Source organism: Pelecanus crispus, chromosome 2, assembly GCF_030463565.1.
Source record: "Pelecanus crispus isolate bPelCri1 chromosome 2, bPelCri1.pri, whole genome shotgun sequence".
In the NCBI taxonomy this organism is placed as follows: Eukaryota; Metazoa; Chordata; class Aves; order Pelecaniformes; family Pelecanidae; genus Pelecanus; species Pelecanus crispus.
The window spans coordinates 40,133,028-40,151,801 of record NC_134644.1 but is presented as its reverse complement, the minus strand read 5'-3'; the positions used below and the strand labels follow the sequence as shown (position 1 = coordinate 40,151,801).

Here is an 18,774-nt window from a genome sequence, read left to right as displayed (position 1 = left end):
TATCTTTGTCTTTCTAACTAGAACTGTGTTCATACAGGACCTTGAGATTGATGACATTTTAACCACATTAACTTTACCTTAGCTTGTCAACAAAGGACCTGCTAACCGAAAGTGGACAGGACTGGGAAGAAGCCTTCTTTTTAACAAGTACTCATTAATTCTTGCATAGAAAAGATAGGTTCATAAATTCTGTTTACATGTAGGACCATCAGCAGATTCTTCCACCCACTTCTAAGAGTTCAGTTATGGGTTGAAAAGGTCAAGCAACAGCTACTTGAGCAGGTAAACTCTGCAGATTTTTTTTGTTGTTGTTGTGTGTTGATTGGCTTTTGACATTTTTATTTGCTATGGCATCTACTCAAAATAGGATTTTTAAAACTGCATTGATTCCCTGTGATGAAACTGTGGGAATCTTTATCTTTGAACTGCAGGTGGCATTTGGGGTTCTGGGATTCTCACTGTGGATCAATTTTTTAAAGTCAAGTCCTCAAAACCCTTTGTTCTTACTTAGGCCATTTGGGTGTCTTATAGACTCAGAAACTGCAGAGTGTAAATACTTTGCTCTGTTTCTTTCTTAAGCTGATAAAATCTGAAATAGAAATACTGCTGAAGCCATTGTATTTCCATTTGATGGACATTACCTCTGTTATCACATTAGTAATTCTAGGTAAGACACGATTATGAATTATGCAGGAAAAAACACTTCCTCTGTTTCTAGCAAATCAGTAATTTTGTAGCAAAATTTTAAGATTTTGTAAAAATATTTTTATTCCCAAATTTTTATGGGATCTTCTGCAGTGGTTGCATCACAAAGTCATACTACTGTGAGTTTTCACCAGCAACAGCAGCTGCAGTGAATACAGAAGGAAGAAAAAAAATCCTTTGTTATTAATTGCTCTTTGGAAGACATAGACAAGGATTTATCTTTGTCGTGGTTTAGCCCCAGTCAGCAACTAAGCACCACGCAGCCGCTCGCTCACTCCCCCTACCCCGATGGGATGGGGGAGAGAATCGGAGGAGTAAGAGTGAGAAACACTCCTGGGTTGAGATAAGAACAGTTTAATAATTGAAATAAAATAAAGTAAAATAATAATAATAATAATAATAATAATAATAATAATAATAATAATAATAATAATATTATAATAATAGTAATAATAATATACAAAGCAAGTGATGCACAATGCAATTGCTCACCACCCGCCAACCGATACTCAGACAGTTCCCGAGCAGCGATCGCTGCTCCCTGGCCAACTGCCCCCCAATTTATATACTGAGCATGACGTCATATGGTATGGAACAGCCCTTTGGTCAGTTTGGATCAACTATTCTGGCTGTGCCCCCTCCCAGTTTCTTGTGTACCTGGCAGAGCACGGGAAGCTGAAAAGTCCTTGACTAGCATAAGCAGTACTCAGCAACAACTAAAACATCAGTGTGTTATCAACATTCTTCTCCTACTAAATCCAAAACACAGCACTGTGCCTGCTACTAGGAAGAAAATTAACTCTATCCCAGCCAAAACCAGGACAATCTTTAATCTCAGAACATTGGCCTTAACTACCTGGTGCAGAGCTCTCTGAAATGAGCAGAAGCTTTCCGTCTGCTTCATGGACCCACAGGAATAGCTGGAGGAATGAAATCCTTGACTGAGCAAGTTCACAGATGATAGCTTGGGGGCCTGGAAAGCACACGTCTGTCACGTTTCTCGCCCCGTGAAAGACTCACTCTGCGAAGTGACACTCCCCCTCCTCAGGATCTTCTCTATCAAGTGCGCTGACGCCACGGAGGTCAGAAACAAGCCATGTAACTAGGTGTGCATCCCTGTCGTCTAGCGTGGAGCACCAGTGGGCATGGAGTGTCAGTCTTGTACACTGCCACCTGACTAAATCAAAAGCAAAAAGCCTGCAAGTATTGTCCATTTTATTTCAAATGGACTTCATTCTTCTCCCACTGAAACCGTTAGCAACCTCGCCGGCAGGTTTAGCTGGCCAATGCCTTAAAATTAGAGGAAACAAAAATGAGTGCTTGCACCTTGACGTGTCCTGGCTTGCTGCCTTGTATGAGAGCTCTCCTTTGTGTTGACCTAATGGTGATCACACTAAAAACGAGCTGATAAACTCCTGCTACATCGTGATGAAGAGGTCACTTCAAATATAAGTCCAAACATCTCCTTTTGAGTCCTTTGTGGAAGATGGTGTGTTTTCCACAGCAGAGTGTTTGCCTACAGAGCTTGCTTCTTTGCGGTGGCTGAGAGCCAGTTCAGGTCAAACAGGCTCAGACTTCAGCGTTGATGGAGATGTTAGGTCAAAAGAAAGGAGAATGTTGACAAAACATCCATTTTTAATCAGAGTTCTTCACTGAAAAAAAAGTGGATTAAAAATCTCTACTTAAGAATTGACTCCAAAGCTAACTATAATTTTTTTATAACTCAGAAGCAGCCCTGGCTTTCTGTATCACTTCTGGCCACTTCCAGTATAGCACTCACACTTGTGAGGGAAAGGTATACACTTTGTTCCTATCTTTAGAACAGGTCAGAAGGGTGGATGTGGTTTGTGATAGAATTCCTTGCTATATTCTTCAAGCAAGATGTTGTTGCATTTTTACCCAAACATGCATTTCTGTTCTAGGCTGAAGAAGCAAGAACTGAAATTGGTGAGGGGGTGAGGGAGGAGGGGAAAGATATGGTTCCTACTGCGCGATCCTGGTTCTTTGCAGTATTATTGGATTAATTTATTTCCTTATCAAACAGAACATATTTTGTCCTACAAACTCCTACCAAATTTTCTATTGCTAAAAGAGTACAGGAGGATTTCAGGAGGATTTGAAATTACTCAGTTGTTGCTTTGACTAACTATTGAGTTGATCAAACATTTCCAGAGGTGAACCTTTTGATAAAACCTTGACATTTTAACTTTTAGGCAATTGTTTCCAGCATCCATGCAGGCTTGCAGTGTGGGGATTGTCCACTGCTCTACCTTTATAGTCAGGCAACTGGATATTGCCTTACATACTTAGGGCTTGTCATGATAAGCTTCACAGGATCTGTGCCTTTCTTCTGAGGTGCAGCATGCTGAGAGAACTGATCGCACTTACTTAATCCATGGTCATATTGGTCAAAGAAGAAAGAGGCCAAACTCCCATCTTCACTAAAAATAGCCAAATACTAAAAAGTAACAGACAGTGGAATATGGTAGATTAAATTAAAAAATCAATTCAGTTATCCAAAGCGTTGCAGTACTGGAAAGAGATTTTAGAAAGCATTATGGTTGTATTAAGCATGTCCTTTAAGGATAGAAATATATAAGGCAGATGCGATTGTTCCTATCAAACCATTACATTTAGAAAGATTTTGTTAATATTTTTGCAATGTCTTGAAAGTAACAGCCAAGGCTGTTTAACTAGAATTGTGGAAGTACATCACTTTGCCCTTTAGTGGTGTACTCAATAGGAGTTAACACCCAGGGGGACTTATCGTCTCTGTCAATGAGTACTTTTCTCAAATGAAAAAAAATCAATTCTGTAAGTAATCCAAAAGATTTCCATGTTTGTCTTGGGAGTAACAATAAGCAGTAGGCAAAGAAAATAATCTCCATCTGGAAGAGAAGAAGTAATGTTGGTTTTCATGCTGAAGGAGTACCTCTGCTTTTCATGGAAACCCCTGTCAGATCCCAGGCAGAAAGGAGGAACCCTGTGCTACTTATTTTGAGGACAGAAATTTATTTGCAAAGCTCTGCCAGTTGGAATAAGGCATAGGAACACCAAGCTTTTGTACAGGTAACAAGGGCACACACTGCTTTTCAGAGAATCAGAGGTTTGTTTTCTTCCCACAGTGCCATGTAAGTGTGTTGACTGCCACCACCCCCGGAGCTGATAGTGTTTCACTCACCCCATCATGGCACACGTATTGTTTCTTCCACCTGTTGCACCCTGTCAGTAAACTCGCTGCGGTCCCACAATGCCTGGCACTATTGGTGATACCGTCATTTTCACTGAAATCCTAAATAATAATCTGTTCTGTGGTTTGTGAAGCCTTCGTGGCATCCCTCAGCCTGAGCTGCACTCTGTAAATGAATGCAACGCTAGTAACTACCAGTGATAAGCAGATGTTAGGTCACTGCTCATCTTTCTCATTAAGGCAATTAGTGACCTGTAGAAGATGATCAATCAGGGATTTTATCCATCTCGACGTCGGTGCCTGGTTGCCTGCACCCAAGGATGCTGTTTATAGTCCAGTTTATAATTTCTCCCTTTCCTGCTCATCATTATTGTTATCCAAAGTGCCTTTTTGCTTCTGTTAGCAAAATCAGAATCCCCCATGCCCCAGTTTTAGCAGCTAATGTCCACAATAGGGGCAACTGATCCAGCGCGGGAGTTAAATATAACCATGTCTAGTGTAAGGAGAAGATTTAATGGGAAATGGTTGGCATTCTTTCTTCCTAAAGGCACGGGGAGGGGGGAGAGAGAGAGACGTACACACACAGACACACACACGCATCCCACAGCGAGGGAAGAGGCAGGGAGCAGGCAAGGCAGAGAGGGAGCGAGGAGGGGGGGGGAGAGAGAGATCCCCAAAGCAGCCCTGCGCCTCCGAGCCGGAATCTGCCAGGGTGCAGCCAGCATGATGGTCCTCAACCCGCTTGTCTGGGGATCTTACCTGCAGCTTTTCTTCTGCTTTGCTTTATCTCAGACTGCGTACGTTGACAATGTCTTCTCAGTTTCAGCAGGTAAATTGCTTTAAGTCTTGTTACTTTTCCTTGCTTGGAGCTCTCCTCTGCACTCCGATTCTTGCACTGTCCGGTGATTGGGAACACAGGCTCAAAAAAAAGAAAAAAAAAAAAACCCTTCAATTGCAGATCTTGGTGGAGGAATTTTGCATTGCAGACCTGTTCTGCCACATGCCGGGACATTTTTGTTGCTTGGTTGTTTTTGCTTTTTTTATTTCTGGTTTTAAACCCCTCCCTTCCCTTCCCTTCCCTGGGAGAAATAATAGACAAGATCCTCAGCTGCTCTAAAATGCTTTTTTTTCATTGGCTTCTATGGTGCTGTGCTAATTCATAGATCTGGCCCAATTAGTATATTACTTGCGTGTCTGCATGTTTCTTTCTATTTTGGATGAGCTTAGGTAGATTACAGCAAGGGAAAGAAAATGAATCTCAATGTATATCTGCTTCTATAAATAAAGCCCTGACCTCAATGAGCGCTGCCAGAGTCCGACTGGATGTTAGCAGAATAAACATCATCTGGCTCTGGCTATGACACTAACAAATACTCGGATGACTTACATAGCAAGCAAGAGTCCACTGCATGGAAAATCCCTGCTAGGCAAAGGCAAAACAAATTAGTTGTCAGCTGAGCCAGGGCACTGGAAATCCCACTTAATAGATTTTACAATTTCATCAGCAAGACTTTCCTTTAGCCACGTTCTGTGCAAAGGAAGGGGAAAGCTGGCGAGAGCTCTGACTCCACCTCTCCTTTGAAGAACTTTCACCAACTTATGGCAAATTGCTATCTCCCACCTTCTGCCTGTTCTTCTGTACCTGTCAATAGAGATGCTTCTAACTAACATCCTGGGTGCCCTCAGTGTCAAATCTGAGATGGTTCAACTGAGATTTGTAGGTCAAGGTCAGCTATACCTGCAGATCCTCCCCGTGTCTTTCAGATGAAGACAGTGACCAAAAGGGTGCAGATTTTAAGACTCTACATAAAATCAACCTTAGACGTGAATCCAAAGACATGTGGCCTTTCTAATGTCTCTGGTGAGACCATAGAGCCAGATGGTTTACATTCAGGGCATTTAAAAGAGGAAAGTAATCAGAAGGGTAGCTTGTATGAGATGATAGATTGCTGCACTAAATAACAGTAACAGTATGCACGATTTCTTCTAAGGGTTTTTTTAAAATCTTTTAAAATGTGTAGAGCTAATACACTGTATTTCACTCCCAATGGTTTGAACAGTCCATTCATTTAAAGGTATTCTTATGCAAATAATCAGATTCTGAGGACCACAAGAGTAATGCAGATATCCTTTGGGGAAAAGCCCTATAGCATTTAATAAAGCAGCCGCTAGAGTTCTGTAGTCATTTCAGATAGCTTTTAAGATAACGTCTAGAGAAGCCTAGTGTTTGAAGAAGTACATCCTTTGAAAAACAATCCATTCTTTTGAACCTTTAGGAACTAATAATTTTTTCTGCTAAGCTCTATAGGATGCTAAAAAGTATTTACATTTCTTATCATTTCTGTTCAGTTGGGTATGCTTTTTCCATGATGTTGAATTAGTTAGTGCTGAGGTACAGGAATCACCAAGATTTATTTTCTCTGATATATTCCAAATTGTCTTGCAATAGCATGTAAGTTATTAGACATCAAAAATTATTTTGAAGAGCTTTACATTTATTTGACACTTGTAGATGCCACCCAGACAAACAAGAATTTCACGTTTCCATCGCCTGCATGGCCTGGCCTTTCTCCTGTAGCACACACTTGTGTGTCTAGAGAAGTAAACTGTTCTCTTAAAAAACAACGGTTTGACAAACAAGTCCTTTCTCTTCTGAGGGGCAAGTTCCCACTTCTGCTGAAAATGTCGTAGAAGAGGCAAATATGAAGGAAAACGCATAGCCTATTATTGTCCGCACGGGTGCTTTGGGGCAGAAGGCTACTGTAGTATTTCACCTGCAATTCAGCTATGTTAACAAGCTATGAACACCATTTCAATCCCAAATTCTGCACGGGTGAGAAAGCTGAGATAGAATACCAATAATTGCACAGCAATAAGAATATTTTACAGCAGTAGTGCCACACGTACAGGTTTAATATTAAGGACGGTATAGCGTCAAAGTAGAAAGAGCACTTCGGGATGGCAGGCTAGTCTTCCACCCAAATATCATGGCGTGAAACAGCAAACCTATGCCTTTAAACCAGCTGTTGCTAGCAGCAGATGCTGCCTTGTTGCTCGTAGGGCCAGACTCCGCTCTTCGCAGTACCACAGTTTCCATGGTGCAGCCCCCAGGGCTTGCCCACGAGAGACCCCAGGGCTCCCCAGGCAGTGACGGCAGCTGACCGCGGTCCCTTCCTCCTCCATCCCCGCAGGTCGACAGCTTCTGGCTTCAGGCACGGAGAAGGTGTGAACCCAATCAGGAAATCTGGTTCCCAGTGTAGCAGCTCAGGCAAATCACCACCCCATGCACGGCTCCACAGTAAAGCCCCGTGCCATGCTCTTCTGGCCAAGCCACTGAAAATTCTCTTTATAGCCAGCAAGCTCTTAGCAAGGCTTTTAGCACAAAAGTATTGTAAATATTTACTTGATAATACGTGGAAAAAATAACATCTGGTGGATGATTCAGTCATAATCCCACAAGTGCAAGGCTGGATTAAAAGCCATATTTTGGGGAGCTGTTACATACCTGTGTGCCATTATTACTTGCTAATATCGGGGCTATTTGGTATGAAAAATGACATAATAAAAAATTCCTTTAGTGCTTTGATTGCATCTGAATTTTAAGAAACATCTCCTAAGAAAAAAGCAAAAAGGTCTTTATTTTCTGGTAGAAATCTCACAGTGGCTAGAGAAGGTGAATTAATTCCATTTAAATTCTTGGTTATTTTAATGGTTTCTCAAATGTTCTGTGTCAGCTGAGTCAGTTGTTTGTATCTGGCACCAAGATGTAATTTCACATTTAAAGAATGGATTTCAGCACTATGCTTGCAAATTCTAAAACTCATCACATTTAACAGTGAGGACGTTCTTAAGCGACAACTTGTTTTTCCAATAGTTGGGAAAATACTTCTGGGTATTTTCCAGGTATGTCTGAAAACTTCTGGGCTAAAAATGCTTTTATTTCTGTCCTCACACATCTTTGCATAGCAACAGGTCACAAAGCAGTAACTAGAAAGCAGAGATAAACAACTGGTAGCGGGGGGAAATGTTTGTAGAATAACTGGGGAAAGAAGAATAATCTGGATCTTTGTCTGTTCTGCTGCCAGCTGCACCTTGTAATGCCATCAGCCTCAAGCAACAGTGCATCCTTGTTTCTGGAATTTTGAATGTCATGTCAGCTCCAAAGAGTTGAGTCTCCTGGTGCTGAAGCATATTTTTGGAGGAAATGCTTCAGGGAATAATATTACAACATGCCTAAGCATGTGGCTGTGGTTCCACATGGCAGTGAAGGACAAGGCGGATTATTTTAATTTTGCTCTAATGAAACAACCTGCAGAAGCCCTAAATACTGTCAAAATGGACAGCAGAGATGTCAGGTGGATTTTTTTTTTTTCCTAAGGAGAGTAATTGTAAATATTTATTTATGTAGAATCACAAGGGAAAAAATGATCAGAGTGCTTGCAGAAGAAAGAAAGATGCAGAAGGAATTTAAAATAAGACCAACAGTAAAGGCTGGAAGACTCTCAAAGGCAGCAGCCAGAGCCTACCAGGAAAACAGCCCAAAGGGTGACTAGCAAGCAGAGGTGAATCTTTGAGGGGCAAAAACATCGGTTCAGGGAAGGAAGCCTGGCTCTGCTCTGGAAAGTCAGCAAGGGCCCATGAGGTGCCCAGCATCCTAGAGTCATAGAATCATAGAATTGTTTAGGTTGGAGAAGACCTTTAAGACCAGTCCACCACTAAACCAATTAAGGGTAGAGTAATAATTAATTTCATGTTTCCTGATGCCATTGGTCAAGTGGTTTCTCATGGAACACAAATGAGCAGGAAAGCTTTGGTTGGATTAAAATTCCTGATGGAAATGAGCCACTGGCAATGGCTACAGCTTCATTAGGAGAAGGAAAGCAAAGTATCATTGGCCATAAAAGAAGGCAGTCACCTGCCTGTGAATCTGGCTGGGCAAAGGTCTTGGGGCTGGACTCGGGTGGGCATTTAAAGGCTTTCTATCTTGTTTGTGGCTCACAGAAGCCTGAAAGGGAGGCAACATGTTCTTTCAATAGAATATCTCTTCCGTTTGAAAGAAAACAATAACCTTGGGACTGGCCATTTGCACTTGGTAGCCCAAATGAGTGGCTAGAAAGACAAGCCGAAAGAAGGGTGGTGTAGTGGTTACTCTTCTAAGCTGGTAAAGAAGGCAGTTCCTGAACAGCCTCTGGGGAAAGACTTGGACTGGTAGCAAAATAACAGTCTAGTATGGTGTGGTTACTGTTGCTTTACGTAAATGGCTCTTTAAAATAAATGCAGGTACGTTAAAGAAGCACCTGATTTGACTTTATCTGTAGTTTCTCCCCTGGTAGATACAAACTGTGAGAATCACAAATTGGGTTTCCTGCTCAGGTCAATGCGGATAATACTCAGGGATGAAATTACCTGAGGATTCATAGACCCCTCTCTGGTGGTGTATGGTGCAAATGCCTGTGCCGAGTCAGGTGAGAGCAGAGCAGCTATGCTGGTGCACAGCCCGTCCACGACTTCGTGCCTGCCCCCAGCTTCGTGTCAGGAAGGGCAAGGGGAAGACCAACGCAAGCTGCAATAGCGAAGGACCCCCAGGAGGTCCCGTGAAATCAGCAGTAGACCAATGTGTAGAAGCCCACTTGATCCTGTGGTTGAGGGACAAGGAAAGGACATGAGAGGCAGTTTGGGAGGTTGTGGCATTTGCCTTGCAGCAGTAAATAAAAATCAGAAGAGGACACAGCCTCTAGTGAGGAAGATGGAAGCTGGTTGTGGCAAGGCTCCTTAATTACAGCTCTGGGTCTTGCATGCAGGAGGGGAAAGGGGCTTCTGACCTGCTTCTGGCATTGCTGGACGACAAGGTGCTCGGCTTGTCAAAAAAGGTTCAGTGAATATAATGCAAATGAAGGGAAAGGGTTCGATAAATGCTGCTTAAGGTCAGCCTCATGAATGTTCACTTGCTCAAGAAAATGCATGTCAAAGGACCACGTGGTCCCCCTGTGTTCCTCTTCATGTTAGCTTCATGTAGTGAGCTGATGGGGGCAGAGACATCCTGAAATAGAGAAACCAGGTTTGATATCTGGACTCCTGAAGTGCAGGAAGCTGCGACTACACTGGTGGCCAGTTCAGATTTTTTTTCTGGGGCAACACTTGTGTTACAAGTAAGGCAGCTGTCCAGCTTGAGACTGTGGAAGCTCCTCTGAAGCCACAATCCCAGCAAAGCCAGTATTTTTCAGGTAGTTCTTTTGTGGTGAACAAGTTCTCCAGCTGTCATGGACAGAGGTCAGTACAGGAGCTGAGGCAGTGCTTGCTTGGCCTTCCAGAGAAGGAAGCGGTAACCAATCTGAAGGTTTTTCTATAACTTGTGAATATTTCTGACAGGCAGCAACCAGTCTAAAAGAGAACCTCAGCTGAAAGTGATGCTGCAGCTGGCATGGAGATCCCAACTGGTTTGGGTAAGCTTGTCCATGCTGTATCACTGCTGTGAATGAGCATAACACTATCTGTAGTCCATAGGTATTGAACGTGCTGGTGAATGCTAGATTTTTGTTGTGACCAGACTGGAAGGTGGAGGCTTAAATTCCAGCACAGCAAAGCAAGCTGTTTCAAACTCAGGTGTTCTTAGTGAAAGGGTGGGAGCTTCACCGACAAGCAATCTGAAGTGCTGTAAAATCAGCTTACTCCCTATGTACTTGAAGACAGATTGTGCTTGTAGGCCTCTGCTCCTATTACAGACAGGTCATTTGTGGGTTTGTCAGTATTACCCCCCTGCACAGGAAGGGAAGGGTCTGTGCCTTCACATTTTAGCCTCCTTGGTTTTTACAGTCTGTTTCATATTGGACACAGAGGCTTCCCGTGAGTGGGCTGTATTGGCACAGGAGCACCAGCAGCTTGATTGCAGCAAAAGAAATTGCTAATCTTAGTTAAAACTATAGAAAGCTGTAATTTGTGTTTGTACAGGAGGAAGTTTGTAGTCAGGATAGGCCATGTGTCCCTGCAGTCTTTAGCTCTTGGTGCTAGGATAGTGCGTGATGGCAAAATCGGGGGGCACATGCAGCTGTCATGCAACATAGGGCTCACCCAGGACACGTCCCGGAGAGCTATTTCATGCTGCAGCTTCGTAGGTAGAGGAGAACTGGGAAAGCCCTTCAATTCGGGGAGGGAATTGTTTGAGGAAGATCAGAAATAGGTGAGAGAGAAAAACCCCACAGGAATTAACAGACCCCAGCCTAGATCTTCTGTTTCTTCCCTTCTCCTCTCCAAGGAATCACCGCTTTAATGAAGAGGAAATAGGGGCGATGCTTTCTGTAGTCACACAACTATCATGGTAAAAGGGCATTTGGGATGAGAAGATGGATATAGAAAGAATGCAGAAGAGGACAGAGAGTGTGGCGGGGGAGAGAAAAGAAGCTGTTAACCATGTTTCTCAGGAACTAGCAAGTGTGTATGCATAAATGCATGTACCCAGGGAATGCACACGAGTAGAGAGAGATGTTTTGTCTAAAGAAGGCAGTGCTACAATTTCAGTTTTCTTCTACCCAGGGAAAAGTGTTGATGGATTTTTTTTTTTAGCTTCTTGAAACTACAAAGTTAATGACTTTTTACTATACCAAGTCAATACAGAGATTTTTTTGTGAAAGGCAGGAGAATAAAGTCAGCTGGGCTGTGAATCTGTTGCAGCAGGGGAGTCATGAGGAATTAATTTAGTCCATGCTAGCAAAGTTTTGAAGTGGACTTCGAAGGTGTTTCTCTGACGTCTTTCTGAGGACACAGCAACACCCACAGTCTCATAGGGATTGCCTGGGACTGTCTGAGCATACGGTGGAGCAACATCAAAGTCAAGGACATGTCTGATCTATGCCGGCACTGACAGATTATGATCTTGCAGTTGCAGAAGGGTGGCACTGGTGTCTTTTGGCTTTGTTGCTGCTGAGCTCACAGATAAAGTGGGAGAGGACTGCGTGGCAGTGAAAGACACATAGAAGTCTTTTGGGGCTGACACAGCAGCCATCTTGCCTTAATCTTTAGGGTTTCAGGCTCTTCTACACATTGCAGTAGGTTCTCAGGCTTTAATACTCAGAGTATTTGTAATATTGTTCTGGTGTGACAAGCAGTTGAGTTTTATAATCCGGTTCATAAAATGACTGAGACAAGATACTGTGATTTACCAGACTGGAACTCTGTTTCTGGTATTGTAATTGAGTCATCTGTGGCTTTGGGGAAGTTGCTTAACTTCTCTGTGCCTCCTCCAGTTTCTCCTGCACTGAAGGGGAGCACATAGAGTTGTCAACGTTGTTGAGCAATGTCTAGAGCTCTGGACCTCTGCAAATGGAAGGCAATAGAAGGAAAATTGCACAAAATAGCCCTGTTGTGGTTATTGGGATTTATAACCCATGGGTTTATTTTATAAACCCATATTACAACCCATTGAAGTGTTCCACCCATCCAATTTTATTGGGATTTTATTGTTGTGAAACTGGAGCGCAGAGCCAACACAAGCAAATGATCCTCTCTTTCTGTACTGATCTCAGAGTTTTCCTTCCGCGGTCAATCAGAGAGAACAATGTATGACCTTTCTGGCATATGTGTTGCCCTCAAACATGCACATACACACAGATTAAATGTCTGAAGTATTTGCGTATAGGGAGCAAAAGGCCTCTCCCTCGCTTAGAAATCTCACACGCCTCTGTGCTTTCCTGCATCTTGCCATTTCTGCAGTGTCTTCTAAGGCTGGCCTGCAAAGATGCAGCTGCCTAGCGCTCGCCAGCCGGGCTGCAAAGGGCTTACCTGGGGCCTCACTGCCTGCGAGTACGCGGGAGGTACCAGGAGATGGTGGGGGCCGCGGGCTGAATATTACGTGAGGACGGGGGACAGAGTGTCCTTGCTCCTCCGGCCAGATGAATACCGAGATCCGCTGTCGAGGCACTGTGCCAGGGTTCGTGCTATTGTCAAAGCTTTTTGAACATCGTCGGGTTTTAAATACTTTTATTTATTTATTTATTTATTATGACATCTTCTTTCTGAGCGTGCGCCAGCTGCTAAAGTACACATTACTGCTGCCACAGCCCGTAGCCACTTTGGGGATTAAAACCAGAGTATTTTCAAATTTTTATGAGTTTTTCTTGGCTGAAAAGAAACCGGCAAGGTTGCAGCTGGATTTTTTCATTTTCTGCTGGAAGGATGGGGAATTAATTTCTGATGGGCTTTGCTCTGTTCCTTAAAGACTCTGAAGCCCCATTTCAAGCAAGAGGAAACCAGAAGCTGGGAAGCGGTGCAGCCCTGCGTCTCATCCTGTAACTCCCACGGGAGCATCATGGGTCACCGCCTCCTCCACACAGACACCATTACCTAAGCTGTAGGGCTTGATATATTTCTTTGGCATATTTATATTAGCTGGTTTATAGGAAAAGATATATTTAGGCCATCAACTATAAGGTCTACGTTCAACAGGGTACTGAGAAATGCAGACTGGTGCGAACCTGAGTGCCCGACCCAGCTCCAGACACAAGCTGTATTCCCAGCTCTGCTTATATGTCCTTAAGGCACATTTTGGGTCACAAAGCTTTGTAAAACACATTTTAGAGAAGTATGTGTCATTAATGTTGGTGCATGTCTTCAGGGTTTTAAAGGAGAGCTTAATACCTGCAGCTGCTCTGTAAATAAAGGATTTTGACCTGTATGGCTCTCAAAAGCTTTGACAAGCTCTTAAACTTTCCTAACTTAAAAGGAAAAAGTGCTTTAATCACCTTGCAATAGATGTACAGAATAGTACTGGGTGGCTGCGGCTCATGGCACGCTGCTCTCCTTGCATTGCAAGGAGGGTAGGAGGAGCCTGAACGAATGACAGCAAAGCAGATGAAAAGTCTCAGTTTCAGCTGTACAAGCTCACATTCATTAACTGACTAGTCTGCCCAGCTCGTTTATTATTAATTCTGAGCGCCATCCAAGTGGGAGAAGCACCTGTGATGGGGTGTCAGCCATCAGAAGTCTCCATCTAGCGGAGTCCTGCCCGTCACAAGCTGGGCAGGCCACCAGCGCTGCTGTGGAGGTGACAAGCCCTTGGATAGCAGCTCGGCTTCCCGGCAGGGCTTGCTGGATGAATGCGGTCACAGACAGGAAGGGAAACACATGTTAAGTATCTTTTTCCTTTCTTGTCCTTTCCTCCTGACAGTTGGCCTACAGCTTTGTGATTGTAGGATAAAAGTCACTTTCATGGTTTACTTATGATTTTTTTTCAATGAAATCCTGTAAATTTAACCTGAACCCAGGACAGCATTTCTCTGGTACCTCTGTTCCAGCTAGTGGGGTTTGTAGGGCTGAAGCTCAGCTCTAGGAGCAGCTCTAGGGGGGCTCAGAGACCAACGAGCCCCACTATGGGGGCACTCAGCCTGGGTGAAGGCTTCTCACTGCCTCTGTGTTGCCCCATCTCAGATCAGAGTTCCCAACTTCCAGCTATGGTCAGAAGCAAGCAGTCTGCAGGAACAAAATGAAACGTTGCAACAGCTTATCTAAAATACGTTATTTTCTGAAGCAACCATTGCCAGTATACCCACAGATTTATACAGTCACTTTCTTGATTTAGATTAACATACAGTCTGGACTGTAAAAATAATTTGAGTTTGAAAATGATAAAGACTTTCTATTTTAAAGCTGACTATTATAATTTTTATGTTCTCTGAAAACAATTGCCACTTAGACAAGTCCTATAAGGAGTGTTTCATTTTGTCTTCCTTCTCTTATTGAATACGTTCTTTGATAGCAAAGCTGTTGAAAGAGCAGTTTCCATATGAGATATGCAAACACGCACTCTGTGTAGGCAGGGTCTTCACATTTCGCAGAAAACCATGACAGTCCTATTCTTGGGCTGAGATTTTTTCCTACTGATGGGGACTGGAGCATTCTGAAGCTGTGTTTAGCAAACAAAGGTAACCTGGAGCACAAAAATATACATTGCATTTGCAGAGAGCCTGTAGCCTGTCGAGGTAACCCTTTTGTGATACACAAAACAAGCCAATACTATAATGGTTGCACATCTTTTGCAGTTACAAAATCCATACCAATGAAATGCAGTGCTTAGTGGAAGATCAAATTATAGCAGTCATACCTGTAGTCACTTCGTGACTCACTCATTTTTTTGCTTCCTCTGCTGTCGTATCCACCTGCCATACCTGAATGTGGGAGGTCCTCGGGTTCAGGACCAGCCTTTTCTTACATATTTGCTTTACAAGTACACTTTCCAGAACATAGCCATGATTAATGATGGATTCCCTGAAATATTAACTACCTACATCATTAGATAATGGATATCTATTCTATATAGTAGTAATTAGATACCTTTTTCTTGTTTGTTTTTGCATTGAGATCAGTGCATGCTATCACTGTGTATACCAGCAAACCTAAATTGGGTTTCAACCTAACTTGTGGTACAGCAGTATTAGAATAAGACTAAAAGGCTGACATCAATGGCTATTTTGCTATCAACTTGGTTAGGTATAGCATTTTTCTCAATACAAGCTGTTCCACAGAATTTTAAACTTCACTGCCAAAAAGGGAAAATCCCAATATTTTATAACTCAGGACTTCACTTTACTCATGAGGACATGATAAGTATCCTATTAAAGCGGTATATGTACATCTATATTTAATCTTATCTTTGCAAAATATTTAAAGAACACCACTTTAATATCTTTTTTTTTCTTTTTCTTTTTTTTTTAAGTAGCACTACAACTGCAGTAATGAAAACCTTGTTCTGCAGTGCCTGGTAGTGATCTCTTAGCAACTAAGCCACATCAGGCCAGCTTTGATATTCTTATTCTTGTTGAATGATAATAATGCTATTGAAATTTAGCTAGATCATGGAATAAGGTAATACTAAGAAAGAGTGATGATATTGGAATGTGGCCTAAAATTAAATAATAATCACATTTTGTATCCTGTTAAATTACAAGCTGTCCATTTCTTTAATAATATTCAATTTAGTCCCGATGCAACATATTCAAATGCAATTCTGAAATTATGATAACCACAGAATTCTGTGTGGTAAAAATTGAAGGCCTTAGTTACAGCTGCATAAGAGTGACTGAATTCAGGATAAGCCAATACAGAACTTAACTCTACATATCTTTGTATTTTATTGCTTGTGTGAACTGGAGATAGGCGAACTCAAACCTTTGCTACTTTTTAAAGAGCACTGGCATTTTCAGTATGTATTTAAAGCTTTAAATGAAACAATATCTCTATTTTTTATTATAAAACTTCTGCCTTTCTCTTAAATTGAAGTTTTTAGTTGAGTTTCAAACTTGTGAGGGAAAGTTGAGAAAGAGTCTTCGTTATGGATCCTTTCAGATTTTAATTGACTCATCTCTCAAAGGTACCATCACAAATAGTGTTTTGAAAGAGAAAAAAACCTGGATAACAAAAACTACCCCTGAATACTGCTGAATCACACTCCTCTGGGCAGCCGTGTTTTTTTGCATCAGGACGGGGGGAAATGCTGTCCTATTAACATGGGATGGTGGAACTGATATAATACATTTTCTGAGACATTTGAAAAACTAAAAGTATCTCTGTCGCTTAGAAAATCTGCCTTACCTTGAGATGTGACTAATATCCAGCCTGCGATTGATTTGCACACAAATCTAGCAATTTTGTTGGGTTTGTCTGCCTAGAAACTTAATTTGGAGATTTTCTATTAATACCAGATACTTCACCGTAGGCTTTTCTTCCTACTGTATTTGGCTCCCTGCCACCCTTCAATTCACAGACACCCATTCCAGCTGCCACTAGCCAGAGGAACAAACCAACAAACATAAATAAATATTTGCTGTCCTTGGCCAAACCTTTGCAGAAGGCCCCCAGCCTGATTAGAGATCTATCACCCAAGGACTAAAGAGATTCAGGAAAAAAGACAGTATAAATGCATCATCTTCATATCCTTTCTCTGTGAATCTTTGGTCACAGCTGCTTATTTTGTTGATGCAAGTTTTCCTCTTAGAAGAGGGTAAATTCATTGCCAGAGACAACTGAGATCCTGCCTTACTGGTCAGTGGCAAAGCTATCAACTAAATCTGGGTTGCAGAATATTTATTCTTAGTGATGATGCACAAATCAGAACTAAGGCAACCTGATTTCAGTCCCAGGGGAATATAAGCAAATGTGCTGTGGAACAACTTCCCACTCTGTTATCACAGGAGTGCCTGAAGCAATTCGGTCCACAGGAAAGGTTGTTGGGCAACAGCACGGAGTGCTTCCTGGTGGCACATGGGCTGTAACGGGAACTGGAAGATGCTATTATTTCTAATAGACTTTTGGAACAGGTTGGGGAGAAATGGAAATATTTCAGTCTGTTTTCTAATGTTGCCTATCTGAAATTTTACAAACTCAGCCTGTGTCATAGCCACATTAAGAACTTAAAACTGCATAGCCTTCAACACAAGAATCATAGAATTATAGAATGCTTTGGGTTGGAAGGGACCTTTAGAGGTCATCTAGCCCAACCCCGTGCAGTGAGCAGGGACAGCTTTAACCAGACCAGGTTGCTCAGAGCCCCGTCCAACCTGACCTGGAATGTTGCCAGGGATGGGGCCTCCACCACCTCTCTGGGCAACCTGTTCCAGTGCTTGACCACCCTCAGTGTAAAAAATTTCTTTCTTATATCTAGTCTAAATCTATTCTTCTTTAGTTTAAATCCATTATTCCTTGTCCTGTCACAACAGGCCTTGCTAAAAAGATTCTCCCCATCCTTTCTGTAGGCCCCCTTTAAGTACTGGAAGGTTGCAATAAGGTCTCCTCGCAGCCTTCTCTTCTCCAGGCTGAACAACCCCAACTCTCTCAGCCTGGCCTCATAGGAGAGGTGCTCCAGCCCTTGGATCATTTTTGTGGCCCTCTTCTGGACCCGCTCCAGCAGGTCCATGTCCTTCTTGTGCTGAGAAGGATCTTACAGACTTTAGGGACCACGAGGTTTCTTAAATCCCTGCTTGGATTGCAGTGTTACAATCAATGCACACAGGATGTAGAAAAATCCTGTGGAATGGAAACTCCTCTTATAATGTAAGAAATGTTTGTGGTGTTCAAGACAATGGATGAGTGTTTGTATTGAACAGATCTCCCTTGTTTGGAACAGAAGAAACAGCTCAGTCGCAGAGCGTGCTGTCTCCTTGGCCCTCCTCCACCGCCCCTGTTTCCACCACCGTACTTCAGGCACGGCTGGAGCACTGTAAGTGTGGCACGGGAGCCGTTCTCTTCTTTTTGCATGACTTTTTGTGTTTGAAAAAGATGGAAGCATCCTCTTGAGCACTGCTTCATGGTGTCACTCAGCAAACCCGTCTGGCTGTGTTGATGTGGCTCTGTTAGGACAATCATTCAACATCCCAGACTGGGGCTTGAAGTAAGCCTCAAATCGATCAAGGAACAAAACAAGGCTGGGTTTGTCCACGCAGTTAGTTCAAGTAACTTAAAATATTCTTCTTACTCTGTTTTGGGACCTTCCTTAGAGTAAGGCAGTCCTGAACTAGGATTTCCTGAAAAGGAAATGTAAATGCAATAAACAAAGTAAGAACAGAAAGGCAATTTTCCATCCTACACAATGATTTTCAAAGGCAATCCTGAACTAGGATTTCCTGAAAAGGAAGTGTAAATGCAATAAACAAAGTAAGAACAGAAAGGCAATTTTCCATCCTACACAATGATTTCAGAGTGTACATATACATGTGTCCTGTTTTGCATCATATTTGTCTTACCCAGTAGGTGAAATGAAGGTCCCGAAATCCTCCTATGGAATCTATTCCCATCATTTCATTTTGCAGCAAGAAAGACACGTTTGGGTTGCTGGTATGGAGTTTTCACTACGCACATACCTGCTCTGTATGATACGTATCCATACACATATGTTA

General features: G+C 42.5%; 1 protein-coding gene across 2 annotated transcripts in view; it reads left to right on the top strand.

Moving 5' to 3' along the window:
• The first annotated feature begins 4,618 nt into the window (after positions 1–4,618).
• Positions 4,619–18,774, top strand: part of COLQ (collagen like tail subunit of asymmetric acetylcholinesterase) — a 39,850-nt gene continuing 25,694 nt past the window's right edge. For both annotated transcript variants that reach the window (XM_075705547.1, XM_075705546.1), the window contains exons 1-2: positions 4,619–4,724; positions 17,986–18,098. In XM_075705547.1, coding sequence (XP_075561662.1) covers positions 4,619–4,724; positions 17,986–18,098 — 219 coding nt within the window. The remainder of the gene's footprint in view (positions 4,725–17,985; positions 18,099–18,774) is intronic.